This window comes from Canis aureus, chromosome 8, assembly GCF_053574225.1.
Source record: "Canis aureus isolate CA01 chromosome 8, VMU_Caureus_v.1.0, whole genome shotgun sequence".
In the NCBI taxonomy this organism is placed as follows: Eukaryota; Metazoa; Chordata; class Mammalia; order Carnivora; family Canidae; genus Canis; species Canis aureus.
Genome location: NC_135618.1, coordinates 36,819,751 through 36,836,632, shown reverse-complemented (window position 1 = coordinate 36,836,632; position 16,882 = coordinate 36,819,751). Strand labels below are relative to the sequence as shown.

The 16,882-nt window shown below is 45.5% G+C and overlaps 1 protein-coding gene across 10 annotated transcripts in view; it reads right to left on the bottom strand.

Annotated features, from left to right (window-relative positions):
- LOC144318692 (uncharacterized) overlaps window positions 1-16,882 on the bottom strand; it is a 31,459-nt gene that overhangs the window by 4,099 nt on the left and 10,478 nt on the right. For 4 of the 10 annotated variants that reach the window (XR_013384749.1, XR_013384741.1, XR_013384745.1 and 1 more), the window contains exon 2: window positions 1,565-1,692. Coding sequence is in view for 1 of the 10 variants with exons in the window: in XM_077905861.1 (XP_077761987.1) it covers window positions 1,565-1,692 (128 nt within the window). In the remaining 9 variants the exon portion in view is untranslated. Of the gene's footprint in view, window positions 1-1,467; window positions 1,693-14,323; window positions 14,438-15,320; window positions 15,440-16,882 lie in introns of all 10 variants that reach the window. The other 6 variants (XR_013384743.1, XR_013384744.1, XR_013384750.1 and 3 more) reach the window with 4 other exon arrangements.

Genomic DNA, 16,882 nt, shown 5'->3' with positions numbered 1-16,882 from the left:
CCCTTTGGAAGCATATTTGTGGGAAGGAACAAGGACTTGATACCTGCCTTCCTTCCAGCCCCAATCTCTGCAGATCAAGAAGGTGGGCTTCTCCTTTACATGCAGGGCAGAAGCACGCATAATTATAAATCCAAAGAGACAGCCGGTATTCTAAGGGAAAACCTCCATCTAACTATCCTTCTATCCTATAGTCCCCAGTGGACCCAACAGGTGGATGGCTTAAGCTACAGCAAGAGCAGTTGGCTCAAAGATCAGGCCCATCTGACAAGCCTCCTCATGGGTGTGCCCATCCACATGGACATAGAAGGTGCACTCAGTGAGGGTGAGGGGGGTGGGAAGGAACTGGGATAGAGACTCTTGGACCTCCTGGCACAGAATGCACTCTCACTAGTGCTCCACCCCAGGAGCCGCAGTGATGATGGTGGCTGAGCTGGTACCCCAGCAGAGGTGAGCACTCTGCAACCTGAAGAGAATAAGAAAAGGGCCCCTGTGGGTTCTGCAATGGCTTCCTTTCCCAGCGTGACTGTTGTGTCCAACACTGGAGGTTCCTCTCAGCCAAGGGAAGGAACATCCTGCCCGAACCAGTCATTAAGTGCTCTGGGCCTGAATCTATGTTACTCAAATTCACAACCCAGCTCTGCCATGAGCCGTGTGACCATGAGCAAATCACTAACTTCTCTGTGCCTCTATTTCCTCCATTTAATGATAGGATAATCGTACTATCTCTTAGAATTATTATTATGATGATGAATCCAGGAGGATGGTGGGAGGAAGATGATCCAATCATGGGGAGGAGGGAATAGGAGAGTGGCTTTCTCACAGCGACTTTGGGGGGTTCGTGGACTTATTTGTTTACAAGGAAAGATTTTAGGACTGCCGAATCAGGGAGAATACATCTTGGACTCCAAGCATCCCTCTCTCCCTGCCCTCAGTTATTATCAACCACCTTCTGAGGAGGCTTGTCTGAGTTGGGACTTGCGTGGGTTGTAGTGTCATAAGAAATACAGCAGCACCTTTCTTATAGCAGGTGTCTGGGCAAAGAGATAGGGCTCAAGATGTGGAAGTACAGAGTGAAGGGCCCTGGGGTTGGTACATAATTACCACCCACACCCAAGCATGCAAAGATCAGGGGCGGAAGCCTAATGGCCTGAAAGATCTCTTGTCTCCTGTACATATTTGCTATAAGCAGGAGGTGAGCAAAGGAGAGGAAGAAACTCCAGTGTAGTGTAGATCACTACACTCTGGTCCTTGAGCTGGGTCAGGACCAGAGCAGAGCAGGGGAAGAGACCAAAAGGGAGTCTCCATGAGTTGGGGGGATGAGAAGGTGCAGGAATTTAGGGAAGAAAGGAAGCCAGCTGCAGTTGCACAGGAGCAGAGGGGCTCCTGCAACTGCCACATTCTGCAGCTAGGTCATTGGCTCACTTTGAAACCTTAGGGCCTCCCTGGTCTTGCCTCACCTTGCCTTACCTCTCTTAGGTGTTTCTGGGATTGTAATTCACCAAATGCACTGGGAGGCACTCTGTCTTTCCCAACTGAGCAGAAGAAGGAGTGCAGAGGGCTTTACCTTGAGGGCGAAGCTTTTAAGGTTGACATACAAAATCCACTAGTTCCCCTTCTAGGCACAGGGCACCTCCTTGAAGAGGTGGGGGCAATGTTCCACAACTCGGTGGCTCCTTTCAGGAAAGAGCAGACCTGGGGCAGGTGCAGAAGGAACAGTTATCAATCAGATATGGCCTGCTCTGCTAGGGCCACTTTCCCCTCGTGCCTCCCTTTTTTTCCTCTGTACTCCACCAATTCTTGCTGGAAATAAAGAGTTCATGGTTCCATTTTCACCCTAGGTCCCCTGCTTTGCTTCCAGTCACTGGCACAAAGAACAATCTCATTTGACCTTTAAGTGATATTCTGAAAAGTTAAGCCATTTGCCTAAGATCACCTGACTACTAAGGTGGCAGAGCCAGGATTCAAACCAAATTTCTCTTTTCCGTGATATCTTCCAGCAAGCACTCAGGTCCTGAGAGCTTGACCTTACACCCTGCCCATTGGATTCCCAACTAGACTGAAGTGTCAATTAACCTATCTGATCAAGCATTCCTGGGTTCTGCACTCGCTAGTCTGTGGGCCAAAGAAAGCTTTTAACCTCTCTGTGGTTCAGTTTTCTTAACTTTAAAATGTTTTTCAAAACTTTAAAACTCCTGCTTCGTGGTGTTTGTTGTGAGGGTTACATAATTAATAAATGAAAAGCATCTAGCATCATGCTTGACACACAGTTGCCGTCTAGTAAATATGTGAAGCATTTAACTGACACAAGATCCGCTTTAGGTTGAACTGGCAGCTAGCCCTTATGTTGGTGTGAGGCTGTGCTGCACATGGCTGACTCCAAGGGGCAAATCCCTTGTGGATGACACTGGGACACATAGAATGTAGTTCCAAGGATCTGGTGAGAGGACGATCCAGGAAAAATGACAGTAACTGCCGGTCCTGGGAAGAGTGATGCTGAGAGCTCTGCTGCTCTGGGAGATAAATATGCTTATTATTCCCATCTTACTGATGGGAAAACTGGGGCACAGAGAAGGTAAATAACTTGCCCAAGGTTGCACAGCCAGTAAGTTAGCAACAAAGCCAAGATATGAAACCAGGCAGTCTGATTTTAGACTGTACTCTTGATTATTCTGCTTTTCTGATTCTTGAGAACACAATGCCCCGAGGAAACCACTAAACTAAAGTCAGAAAGTTGTCCCAGGTAATGTCTACCTTATCATAAGAAAATCTGAGAGCCAGGGCAGTGTTTAGGCAGCTTTGGGGACTAAGTTCCCCTACTCCAGCAGTGCTCCCCCCCCACCCCCCCGCCATTCTTTGGGACGTACATCTGGTGTTTTCTCAGCCATAAGGAAATATTCAAAGCCCCTCAGAAATAAATCCCCAAGTGAATGGCTCTCACTCCCCTTTGGAGTGCATAGCCATCTGCAGCCACTCCTCTGCAGAAAATTCTGGTGCTGCCACCCCTTAGATATATGACCTTACATTCCCTGAGCCCCACTTAGCTCATCTGCATATCAGGCCTGTATGACCTCCTGCATAAGCTGTGAGGATTAAATAGGCTCATGAAAGTGTAGTTCAAAGTTTAGGTTAAAAATTATTCTTCTAGAAGGAAAAGATTAGAAGAGAGGTAGGAGAATCAGGGGAAATTTATGGTGAAATGAAGGTGTCTGGACCCAGAAACAGCCTTACACCCTGACAGCCTTAGTCCTTCATTTGGGGACCATGCTTTAGAGAAAGAACTGCCAACTTTTCTATAAAGGACCATCTGGTATATTGTAGGTTTTGCAGGCCATACTGTGTCTGTTGTAACTTCCCAACCCTGCCACTGTGGAGAGAAAGCAGCCATAGTCAATATATCAACAAATTGGGCATAGCTGTGTTCCCAAAAAATATAATTACAAAAACAGGCAGTGGGCTGGATTTGATCTATGGGCTGTAGTTGGCTGCCCTCTGCTTTTGGTGATTCTTCTCTGTCTTCCTCCAGCTGCACCTCTCACCATGAGACACGATTCCAGTGCTAAGAGCATGACCACCTGGAACTCACATCTCTCCTCTTGTAAACTATGACCTAGATACCCAGGATTCCTGCCCGAATAGCCTGGTGCCCACTGTCAGGGCTGCATAGGCCTTTTCCTTGGTACTGTCATCCTGAGTGTGGTCCCCAAAGCTGATGTACACATGCCTGGCCCAGAGGATCTTGTGGTGTGTGTGTGTGTGTGTGTGTGTGTGTGTGTGTGTCTGTGTGTGTGTGTGTTGGGGGATGGGGGTAGGGTAGACTTGAAGCTTGGATGCAAAGACTGAGTTGCCCACAAGTATGCGTGTAAAGCCCCTGCTTTGTGAGAAGCTGAAAAGGAGAAGTGGGGGGTTGCCCGTGAGCTAAGTGCCAAACACATGCTGGTGTAGAATTCCCAGGAATCTGACAATGCTAAATCCAAACCTGATCTTCTAGGCTGTTGTGAAATCCTATTTGTTAATATAGGCTGTAAATCCTATTTTAACAGTTAGCTCTTTTAAATACTTAAACATACGATATACAGACCTTTGCTTGCACCCTAGCTCAGGGCCTCACAAACAGTAGGAACAGGACAGCCTTACACCGCAGGGTCAAGATTGCACAAATGAGGCCACACTTGCTGGAACAATGGAACAAAATAATGTGTGTGTGTGTGTGTGTGTGTGTGTCTGTGTAACAAGTCAGCAGCTGCAGGAGAACAAAGCCAAGTTCAAGGTCTGAGAGGAAGTCAAGGGAAGGCCTGGAGGGGGCGATCTGGAGGGCTCATATAGCCTCCAAGAATCCTACACAAGAATTCCTGGATAGGAAGCACACAGTAAGGTCACATTGCCTATTCTGAAATAAGTCAAGCTTGGAAACAAAGAAAAAAAAATATTTCAAAGCCCAAGTTAGTAACCTGAGGCCTGAACCAAGTCACTTAAAGTGTTGATGCTGAGACCTGGAAGGCGGCTGCCCAGCCATCTACTCCAGGAGATTCAAACTGCTCTGGGCTCCACTCCAGGAGAGCATGGCCAGTCCTCTCCAGAGGTCTGTCTGCAAGGGGGCCCCAACCCTCTGCTTCCACTCTGACCATCTTGTCCTGGCTGGTGAGTCAGCAACAGCTCCCACCTACCAAAGAGGCCATAGGATACCTATGACCCAGGGATGAAGGGGCCACCAAACCACCTGCCTCTAGAACAATAGGTAGGCTTGGGCAGGAGCATAGCAACAATGACTATGGGAACTCCTGAATATATGGACTAAAATGAGATCAACTGTTGGAGTGGGGGGAGGGAGCATTACTCATGATTGAGATTGTATTTCTCATCAGCCCAGGGAGTTAAGGGCACAGGATCAGATTTATTCTCATTTAGAAAATTAAAACTGATGCTTTTGTAATGAAGGATTATGGTAGAGTCAGTGTTTCCCTACTACACATATGAGAAAAAGCCCTTAATTCAGACTATGCACAGAAAATGGTAATCAAAATTATCACAGTTATTATTTTAAAAGCCTATGGAAAACCCACCAGTAGAACAGAACCAGCGTAATCAGTAAGAAAACAAGGCAGATGGTTGCAAAGGAATGTCAGAACAGAGCAGCCGTAGTATATGAAGATGGCCCTCCCCCAGGCTCCTGTGTCCCGTTCTGCCCAGCTCTCTGCCTGCTGCCAGCCCGGCTGGGATCCTGTTACCTTCAAGGTCATGACAATTGTTTATAGACCTTAAACAAGTCTCATTCCAGGTCCAAGCTGTGGATTCTGATCTACTGTTACACTGCCTATCTGAACTCAAAGCCTAAGCTGAGGACATTCCTTCTCAGACTTGTGCTCTTTCCCAAACAGGCAGTAGTATGTTCTAAACTCAAAGCTCCACCATGGAAGAGGAAGAGAACATGGCTGAAGGGGTTAAAGTTTGGAAAGGGAGTAAGACTTTTAATCACTCAGTATCCAGCAAGTACAACAAACTTTATGGGAGAGCTACATTTTGCAACGAACTCCTAGGAGCTTATAAGGGATGCATCTGATCTGCGTCAAGGAATTTGACTCCACTTAGGGAGGCAAATATGTAAATACAACTAAATATAATACTATATAAAATGAGGATATGCTAAATAGAGTACCAATCTTTAAAATGTGTAAAAGATAACCAGTTCAAAATATGTGAATAGGTGGGGCACCTGGGTGGCTCAGTCGGTTAAGTGTCTGACTCTTTATTTCAGTTCATGATTTCAGGGTTGTGAGATTGAGCCCTGCATCAGGCTCCACAGTGAGCATAGAGCCTGCTTAAGATTCTCTCCCTCTCTCTCCACCCCTCCTCTCTCCCCTTCACCCCAGCTTGCATGTATGTGTGTTCTCTCTCTCAAAAAAAAATTATATATTTGCATATATATATAAATGGAGTATTTATGCCAGCTACTTTATAAATATAAATATGATTTGGTTCCAGCTTTCTAATATCTCATATTCTTAGTGCAAGACACAAATACATAAACAAATTGTTTCTTTTTTCCTCAAACTGGAAATTTGAAAAAAAATTACAAGTATAGCAAATGTGCATTGCAACCAAACCCTAAAGAATATGAAAGTATATAAGGAAGAAAATGAAAGTAACTACTCATTCTCCCCCCCAAAACCCCAGTATTAATGTTTAGTATTTATCATTCCTAACTTTATTCTTTCTCTCTGCCTCTGTCTCCATCTCCGTCCACACACATTCAACAATTTAAGATCAAGCATTCTCACATGTCATCAATTTAGATATGTCAATGTTATGCTCTTTTAATGGCTACAATCTCCCACTGATGTTGTTTCTAAATTTCACAGTAATAGACAATACTGCAATGAGTTTGTATAAAAGAACACACACTTACTATTTCTATACCACTCTTCAAAATGTGCTTCAGTTTATATTCGTTCCACCAGTGTATGAAGTATACCCATTACTCCCATTCTAACAAATAATGGGTATTATCACTTCTATATCTTTTATATTAAACAATGACACCTTCTTATATTAAAATTAAAGGTTTAGAAATTAGTTTTTCATACATTTATTGGCCAATATTATTGCTACTCTGAGTTTTCTGTCCATTCCTATCAGATTGTCCATTTTTTGGTATTGCCTTTTAGGAGTTCTCTCTGTATTACATAAGTTGATCTTTTCTCTCATATTTATTTCCATTTTCCCCCATATTTTTCCATCATAGTTTGTTTATATTGTGTTTGTGCGATTATAAAAATGTTTTCATGGAGTCCAATCTGTCAATCTTCATTTATGGCTTCTGACAGAACCTTGGAAGGAGGACATAGTGGGGAACCTGTGTAAGATCCAGGAGGAAGGAGCAGAGGATTGTGTCTAAGCAGCACAGCAGTACAAATGAGATGCAGACTGGTGAATGGAACGAAGGGGTGTGCTCAGGCAGGAATCAGGTTGGCTTCCTCTGGAAACTGAGCTTTGATGAGGGAAATAAGTCAGTCAGAGAGAGGCACCTAGGTGGCTCAGTGGTTCAGCATCTGCCTTTTCCTCAGGGCGTGATCCTGGGGTCCTGGGATCGAGTCTCACATCGGGCTTCCTAAGAAGCCTATGTCCCTGCCTCTCTCTGTGTGTCTTTCATGAATAAATAAATAAAATCTTTTTTAAAAAGTCAGAGAAAAGGGATCCCTGGGTGGTTCAGCGGTTTGGCATCTGCCTTCGGCCCAGGGTGTGATCCTGGAGTCCCGGGATCGGGTCCCACATTGGGCTTCCTGCATGAAGCCTGCATCTCCCTCTGTCTGTGTCTCTGCCTCTCTCTGTGTGTCTCTCATGAATAAATAGGTAAAATCTTAAAAAAAAAAAAAGTCAGAGAAAGAAAAATCCCCTATGATTTCACTCATATATCAAATTTAAGAAATAAAACAAAAGAGCAAAGGAGGGATGAGAGAGGCAAACCAAGAAACAGACTCTTAACTCTAGAGAATGAACTGATGGTTACCAGAGGGGACGTGGGGGAAATAGGGGAAATAGGTGATGGGGATGAAGGAAGACACTTGTGATAAGCACTGGGTGTCATATGGAAGTGTTGAACCACTATATTGTACACCTGAAATTAATCTTACACTGTATGTTAACTAACTGGAATTTAAATTAAAAGTTTAAAAAAAGTAGGGGGGGGGCAGTGAACTTTGAGATAGAATTAGAAAGAGGGTCTGGGCATGACCAGGGTGCAGAAGAAAAGTTAGAAACATATTCAGCATTCACCCATCAGTGAAGTGTTGGGGATGGATATGGTCTTCCTGGGCAGACGGCGCAGCAAGAGCCTTTGGGGGCCTCACAGCAACTGAGAATTGCCAGATGTGAGGACATCCACTTTTGGTTAGTAAGGTCAGATTTATTTTTTTAGAGATTTTATTTATTCATGAAGCCAGACAGAGAGAGAGAGAGAGAAGCAGAGGGAGAAGCAGGCTCCAGGTGGGGAACCTGATGCATGACTGGATCCCAGAACCCCGGGATCACACCCTGAGCCAGAGACAGATGCTCAACCATTGGGCCACCGGGGGGGGGGGGTGGGCTACACGGTCAGGTCAGACTTAGATGCCAGTCCTGGGTCACCTTGGCTTACAAGGGACTAAGAAGGCTAAACCTAGCTCTGTTTGAAACCCCAGAGAAAATCAGAATCCCTAAAAGTGGAGTAAACCATATTATTAATCCAAGGTTTGGTCAAAAAACATATGCTTTAGTGATTGGCTTGAGGAGGAAATTCAGAAGCCTGCTCTGCCAAAGAAGGGAATAAAAATGGAAGATGGCGTTTTATTAATCATCGAAGCAACGGAGGCAGTGCCGCTGTCCCGACGGAGACCTGAGCGACCCCCACGCCCCTGAACCACCCACTGCCTGGACGGGAGCCCCAGCCCTCTGGAGGTGGCTGGCAGGCGGCTCAACACTGGGGAGGCGCCCGGGGAGGTAGTCTCCTCCAGCCTCTCAAGTCTTTTCTTGGGATAAGGATTGTCTCTGAAAAGTTGGGAGGATAAATAGGGAGAGAGGAATGAGTCCATAACCTGGCTCATTGTGAAAATAGGTATGGACCCCCAAAAAAGAAGGAAGCAGAGGGAGAACCCCAGGGAAAGTCCAAGGAGAAAATGCATAAAAAATGAGGAAGAAGCACTCTGTTTTAAATATGGCAAGATAGGTTTTCCTTGCTTGCCCCAACATGCATGCATTCCTAAGGCTTGGCACCTCCCCACCTTGCTTTCTGGGACCTGGTTCAGGCCTAAACTTGGTGTAACAATAAGGGGCATTTTGTTTATGTGCCTCTAGGCAGAGGAAGGCATGGGCTTTTTCAGCATATGTCAGCCTTGGGAACACACAGGAGGCATCGTAAGAAAGGCCTGTCTACAAGACAGAGCCCTGGGAGGGAAGAGAGGAGAGAGCAGGTTTTGAGAGAGGGACTTGCTTCTTGGTGAGAAGAGTGCACCTGTGAGGCACTCAGCCTAACTGAAAACTCCCAGCCCCAAAAGAACTAGGGAGGGGCCACCTGGGCGGCTCAGTGGTTGAGTGTCTGCCTTTGGCTCAGGTCATGATCCCGGGGTCCTGGGATCGAGTTCCGCATTGGGCTCCCTGCGGAGAGCCTGCTTCTCTCTCTGCCTTGTCTCTGCCTCTCTCGGTGTATCTCTCATGAATAAAAATAAAATCTAAAAAGAAAAAAAAAAAAGAACTAAGAAGGAACCAACCAAAGGAGATGCCCAAAGACCCACCTTGTCTGAGAGAACCCCTCTGTGTGAGAAGTCACTGTCCAACCTGAACTAAAAATCTCTTGTACGTCCCTTGGACTTCGTGTGTAGTTGAATAATACGCTCTAAGCCTTCTCCCTTCCTGTGGAATGCAAGGTCAAGATTGCTTCTTGCTCCCACCATATGGCCAGGATGTGTGCTTCAGAAAGCATAGGATCTCAGTAAGTCATTGTTAAATAAACAAGCATATGAATGACAGAAGAGATGATTCATCTGTGTACTTCCAGCCGGCCCCTGTACCCAGTAGGGCCATCATTGGTGGTTCAGTGTAGATAAATGGATGAATGAATGAATGACCTCTTGGGAGCCCAAATTTGGTGGTTGCTAGACTGGTGGTAAGCTCAAAGATGTTGCATAAAGCCTTGCCTGGGTTGAACCACCTGTGAGAACTTTGCTCAGATACAGGATGTGGGCTGAGAGCTTCACATGTTGCTACTTTCGAGGGTGGGTGTTGGGCACTGAAAGTGCCTCTGCTTTGCTAGTGGGGCCAGTGCATGGGCTGCTACACTTGCAGAATTGAGAATTGGGGGAGGAAGGAGGAAAGGGAGCCAGCAACAGGTGAGAAGGAAACCATTATCAGGGGCTCATGCTGTAGAAGAGGGGGGCCAGGACCCTGGAGGGAACCTGAGATAGTCACTCATCAAAACAAATGAACATAAGGGAAGGAAAATAAAGAGGGAATCAAACCATCAGAGACTCTTAATGACAGACAGCGAACTGAGGGTTGATGGAAGGTGAGTGGGAGATGAGCTAGATGGGCAATGGGTATTAAGGAGGGCACTTGTGATGAGCACTGGGTGTTATATGTAAGTGATGAATCACTAAATTCTATACCTGAAACCAACAACTAACCATATATGTTAACTAACTAGAATCTCAACAAAAACTTGAAAAAGGAAACAAACATGAGATACTCTGTCTTCTACACAGCCTGAACACATACTTGCTTTTGGTGGTTGCTGTGCAGGAAGGACCTGGGGACCAGTGCTCTGAGTCACTCTGCTCTTCATAACTTTTAAATCCACTTGAGCTATAACCATATTCCAAAGAGCTGTTGCCACCTTCACCTCCCTTCTCAGCATCATTATAAATCATGTCATGTGAAGGTAAAAATGGCAAAATGAAATTTTAAAAAAATCATTAAAAAAAAAGAAATGTTTGTGCCCACTTCCTGTTACAACTGAGTAACCTCATGCCATAACTAGAAATCTAGATTAAATATACGAAACCATGTTTTCAGATGTTAGGCAACACATTTTGCAGGATTGTGAGCTCTGAGTGAAGGAAAACAGATGAGGTGATCCCCACTGCGACCCCAGATTTCTGCTTTGGGATAATTTCAGACTGCAACACAAGGGAGGGGAAACTGAAGAGTCTGGAAGTCTCACTGAGCTGTTGGAGCTGTATGAAATTGTGCTATGGAATACCAGAGCTGACAGAGCAATCCAAGAAAAGAGCTTCAGAAACCTGTGTGGTCCTCCCTTGGATCTTCTGCTGAATGCAAAGCTGTATGTACACAGGGTGTAGCTCCAGAACAATAGACAACAATGATAAAAACAAACAAACCAACTCGCCATCAGACAGCTGAAAACTGAACAAACACCAGGGCAGGATGCCTGGGTGGCTCGTGGGTTAAGTGTCTGCCTTCAGCTCAGGTTGTGATCCCAGGGTCCTGGGATCAAGCACCAAATCGGGCTCCCTGCTCCATGGGGAGCCTGCTTCTCCAGATGCCTGCTGTTCCTCCTGCTTGTGTGCTCACGCGCTCTCTCTTTCTTTCTTTTTTCCTATCTTTCTTTCTTTTCCTTCCTTCCTTCCTTCCTTCCTTCCTTCCTTCCTTCCTTCCTCCCTCCCTCCCTCCCTCCCTTCCTTCCTCTCTCTCTCTCTCTCTGTCAGACTGGCCAGAGTGGAAAGTGTTGGTTAAGCAGCGAGGAAATTAAACTGATATCTCAGAAAGCTCAATGCTTGTAAAGGACACACTGGCCCTTGAAGACAACTCCAGCCCTTCCCTGACAAAGCTGAAACATGAGCTGCAAAATGCTCCAGTCAATCTGTAAGTAAATGAACTGCCTGCCCACATACTCTAAACATGCGTCAACACAATAGTTACAGCATCCGACATCCAATGATAATTATTATATATGCTAACAAAACAGGAAATGTGACTCAGAATCAGGGGAAAAACTTCTGTCTAGAAACAGGCCTAGAAGTGACAGAGATTAACACACAAGGGCCTCGCAGCCGCTTTCATGAGTATGTTCAAGGATGTAAGGGAATCGTGAGTACAATTGAAGAGAAAAACCAAGAAAAAAAGGGAAGCTCAAGAGCTGAAAAATGAAATACTCAAAATGAAAAATTCACTGGATGAGCATAGAAGTAGATGAGATTCTGGAGAAGAAAATAGCAAAGCAGAGTAATAGAAACCAAACAAAATGACAAAAAAAATAGGAGCTAAATCGTGCAGGTGTCCTGTAGGTCCTTTAAGGATTTTGGCCTCTACTCGGGGTAACCTGACAACACCGGAGAGTTTTGATGGTAGAAGTAATCCCATCTGATTTACCTTTGAGTGTAACCACCCTGGCTTCTGTGGAGAACAGACAGCAGAGTGCCAGCAATATTCTGAGTGAGAAATGATGGTGGCTTAATCTAGGTTAATAGTAGGGCAAGAGAAATGGTTGAAATCTGGGATGTATTTTTTAGTTTTTTTTTTTGTTTTTTTTTTTAAGTAAGCTCTACACTCAATGTGGAGCTTGAACTCATGACCCCAAGATCAAGCATTGCATGCTCTACCGACTGAGCCAGCCAGGCACCTCCTTGGATGTATTTGGTGGTAGAGCAGACAGGATTTTTTCATGTCCTGGATTTACAATGAAGAGTGATGTCAAGTCGTATACACTGAGCCACTGACTATTTCTTAAGAGCAAAAACTATGTATCAGTTAGGACTGCATTTAAGTGTGCATAACAAAAGGCCCAATGACATAAACAAATGGAGGCCTATTCATTTCACATTACTGGTTAGTCCCAGGTTGGTCCACTACTCAAGGTTGCCATAGTATCCCAGGCTCTTGCTATCCTTCTATTAAACCATATTTTAACAGATTGTTTCTTTACCCTTGTTCTTGTGCCTCATGGTCCCAAGGTGGCTGCTGTACTTCCAGGCATACTATCAGTATTTCAGGAAATAAGAAATGGCCAAGGCGCCCTGCCAGTTGAGCATGTCTCTTTTTTACCCAAGAAAGCAAAAGCTTTCCTACAAGCTACATCCAGCTGGTACAGCCACTCTGGAAAACAGTGTGGAGGTTCCTCAAGAAGTTCAAAATAGAGCTACCTTATGACCCAGCAATTACCCTGCTGGGGATTTACCCCAAAGATACAGATGCAGTGAAATGCCAGGACACCTGCACCCCGATGTTCACAGCAGCAAAGTCCACAATAGCCAAACTGTGGGAGGAGCCTCGGTGTCCATCGAATGATGAATGGATGAAGAAAATGTGGTCTATGTATACAGTGGAATATTACTCAGCCATTAGAAATGACAAATACCCACCATTTACTTCGACATGGATGGAACTGGAGGGTATTATGTTGAGTGAAGTAAGTGAAGGATAATCATCATATGGTTTCACTCATGTGGAATATAAGAAATAGTGAAAGGGACCATAAGGGAAGGGGGGAACTGAGTGGGAAAAATTAGGGAGGGAAACAAACCATGAGAGACTCTTAACTCTGGGAAACAAAGGGTTGCAGAAGGAGAGGGGGGTGGGAGGATGGGGTGACTGGGTGATGGGCACTGAGGAGGGCACATGATGTGATGAGCACCAGGTGTTATACTGTATGTTGGCAAATCGAATTTAAAAAAAAAAAAAAAAAAAAAAAACCCGGCCTGTGAGGGGAGCAATGCACTGGAGATTCATGAAGTCTATAGAAGAGGGTAGGACAGGTCTATTGTCCTGTTGAACTGTCTGTCTCATTTGTTGAAGGTTATCTTGAGAAACAAGGGAATGCCGAGTAAAGAACAAGTATAGCCAAGGAGGGGTGGGGATGCGTTATATTATATTAAAGCTGGAGGCAGAATCACTTTTAGGGAACTTTCGTCATTGTTGTCAGCAAAGCACTTGCCTAGCACTTGATTCTAAAAAATTATGTCCCAGGATTTGGTTTAGAGAGCCACACATGACACAAATTAAGCAAAATTGCTTTGCCAAATAAAAAAGAGTTTTGAATTTCGGCCGGCCATGCAAGAGGAGGGGTAAAGGGATCCCGGGAACCCAAAAGGGAAGGGGAAAATGAAGATGGATGGGAAAGACAGTTCCATGACCCTCAGCTGGTGGTCATTATAGCCTGCCTGCCTGTTACAGGGAAGGAATCCCATAGCTTTCCCACAGGAGACCCAGGGTTTAAACACAGAAATTCAAAGGCCTGAAAAAAACAAACCCAAACCCAGAACCAAACAAAAGCCTGGTGCTGTCTCCACCTGCAACCCCACCCCAGCCAGCATGAAGGAGCTGGGGTCCAAACAGGGAGGCGGCAAGTGCTTGGTCACTCTCAAACCCTCCTGTCTACATTTATGGAAAGACTTTGAGGTGACGGCCCACCTCAGTTGTAAAGTCAGAGGCTCTGGCAGGAAGCTTTGTGACAACCTTGGGGAACAGGCAGTTTCCTCTGGTTAGTGCTGTGGGTGACGGTTCCACCTCCTTCCCCAGAACATGCTGGTAAACAACGTTAGCCCTACCTTCCACCCCCCAGGTCTCCAGCAGCCAGGCCTCTGTTACTAGGGCAACCGATACTTTTAATTTCCTGATAAGCAGGGAACAGGTATCTGGGCCCCTTGAGAATAAGTAGCAATCTGAATTTGGTTTCCTTTGGGGTTGTTTGTTGTTGTGTGTTTTGTTTTGTTTTGTTTTGTTTTTTTGGTGTGTCACAAAAAGCAAAAATGATAAAGCAAAAGCAAAAGAAAGCAGCTTTCATTTCATAACCCCATTCACCCTGGGAACCTGATGCTCGTGGTCTCCCATGTATTCACACCTGGATTGCTGTTCAGACCTCCCACTTGTCATGCGGTCCAGAAGGTGCCAAGTGCTGTTACATTCTGCTTCCTCTCAGCGGTAAGCTCCCTCATGAGCTCTGTTATATACAACACTGAAGTACAACACAGCATAATATTAGCTCAGATACAGCTTATTCAGAGCATTTTCACAACTAAAGTCTCCCCTGGCCTTTGCAAGTAGCCCACAGGTTCTGTTGGGTGTGAAAACTCTGAGAGCTGAAACGGTGCCTTCTTGGGGCTGAGTTCGGGTTTGCGCGACTCAATCTATGGCAGCGGGCCTGGGATACAGGAGACGCTCAGCAAAGGACAGCTGCAGGAAGAGGTGTTAGAGTGACAACTGAGGCGAGCTGGGAAGAGGAGAAATAAGGAAGTGGGCTTAGCCCTTCTCAGCTCTTAGGTCTGGTAAGGGCACCTGCCAAGTCTGAGGCTAACCGTTACCCTTGAGTCGGTGTCTAATTTCAAGTGTGCAAGCTCCCAAGGGCACCGAGTTTGAGTGGCTGTATTCAGTAGAGTCCAGTTTTGGAACAGGTGTCAACTGGAGGCATATAGGTAAATAGACCCGTAGGTACCTATGTGAGTGTGTACATCAGTCCGTACACACATCTATGCACATCATCTCTTTAAGTATGACCAGGACATAAGGTGGAATGATATTCTCTGCAGGAGCGAAAGGGAAGAGAAGAGGGCAGTCTCTCAGACCCTGGTGGGGGGCCATGGCTGTGGATGATTCCAGTCCTGCCCCCAGCCTCTCTACCCAACCACGTTCCTCTCTCGTTCCTCTCTTCCCTCCTCATCCCTCTCCACCGTGACTCTCCCCCCTCACTTCCTCCTTTCTTCACATGCTTGTCTTTCAAAGCCTTTCATCATTTCCTTAGCTTCCCCCACAATGGCCATGGCCACCATTGTTCAGCACAGCTTCTTCCTGGGCTGGGCAGGGGAAGAGGAGGGGGAATTGTGGGGGCATGGAGGTCATACCTTCTTGGGTTTTGTAATGAGGGTGAACGTGGACAGCTGGGTGTCGATGTCATTCATCAGTCAGTGAACAAATATATACTGATTTCCATGTCGTAGGGCAGTGCTACGTGCTCCTGTCTCTGCTCATTAAGTGAATAAAAGGGAAAGGATAGAAGGTAGTTAGTTCTTCCTCAGATCCCTTCACTAGGCTGAACACAAGGGCTTGGACAGAGCCATCTTAGGTTCTGATCCTGACAGCCACTAACTAGTTGTGTGGTGACTAGACTTCCCTACACCCCCACACCACTACACCCCACCCCCTGCCCCTGCTGGGAAGGCCAGGAACTGGAAGACTCTCATTTTCTCAAGGCGGGGATCTTCCCATTGTGGAGACCATGTCAGCAGAGGTGCCAGCACATGACAGGGACAGCCTGGAGCACAAGAATGCCTCGGATACACTTCCTTCTGACTCGACGATTCTAGGTTTCTTCTGTCAGTAAATGACCAGAATATGGTGGTTAATGAGACAAGTGAGTTGTAGGGGATCAAAGAGGTGTGGAATTCACGCAGACAATAGAAATATTTCACTGCAATTCAGATAAAGAAAAGCTGAATTTGGATTCAAATTAGTCAATTAGAGTTCATGCCGAAGACATTTTGGTGAAAGGGTTACTATTCTGGGCACCTGGGTGGCTCAGCACTTGAGCGTCTGCTTTCAGCTCAGGGCGTGATCCTGGGGTCCTGGGATCGAGTCCCACATCATGCCCCCCATGCCTCCCCCGCAGGGAGCCTGCTTCTCCCTCTGCCTGTGTCTCTGCCTCTCTCTGTGAGTCTCTCATGAATAAATAAATAAAATCTTAAAAAAAAAAAAAGGTTACCACTCAAAAAATCAAAACAGTGGTAGAAGATGCAGGTATAGATGACAAAGGTGTAGGATTGAGAAGACTTTATTACTATAAGAAGGGTTCGGCTTATTAATGTAGGGCTCATCTAGGATGATCTTGGAATTGTTGCATAAGCCTTGTTTCCCCATCCAGAGTCTCAGACCAAGCCCTGACTCTGAAATGTCTGTTACTGCCATCATGACACCAAGGTGGTTTTTAAGTTTCACTTGGTCAGATGTGAAAAATATGTAGTTCTGGGAAATTGCACAAAGAAGCAGGGAGACCGTAAAGAAATGAATCAGGATCAGTACCTTTATAAATTGTGTTCATTCAGGTAAAGTAATTTGTCTTCGCGATGCTGCTTTGGTTATGCTCTGTCTGCTTATACCACGTTTGGCAGGCGGATATGTTTGATTTACAAGGCTTGTCCACCTGCTTGGGAAGGTGGTGCTTATTGGATCAGAAGTTGGAAGCAGTGGAGAAGATCAGGTATTTCTCATATCTAATTGTAGGTGGAAATGTCTAATGATCTTTGATGAATTACAAAGCCCTCCCTGATCTTTGAGTGCCCTTCTTTGCTCCTACAATGGTGAACAATGGGCTAATTTCCCTGGCATTACAGAACTATATATCTGCCTTATCTCTGGAGCTGTCATTTACATCTCAAGGATTGCCAGTAGCAGTGACACCTATTATGAT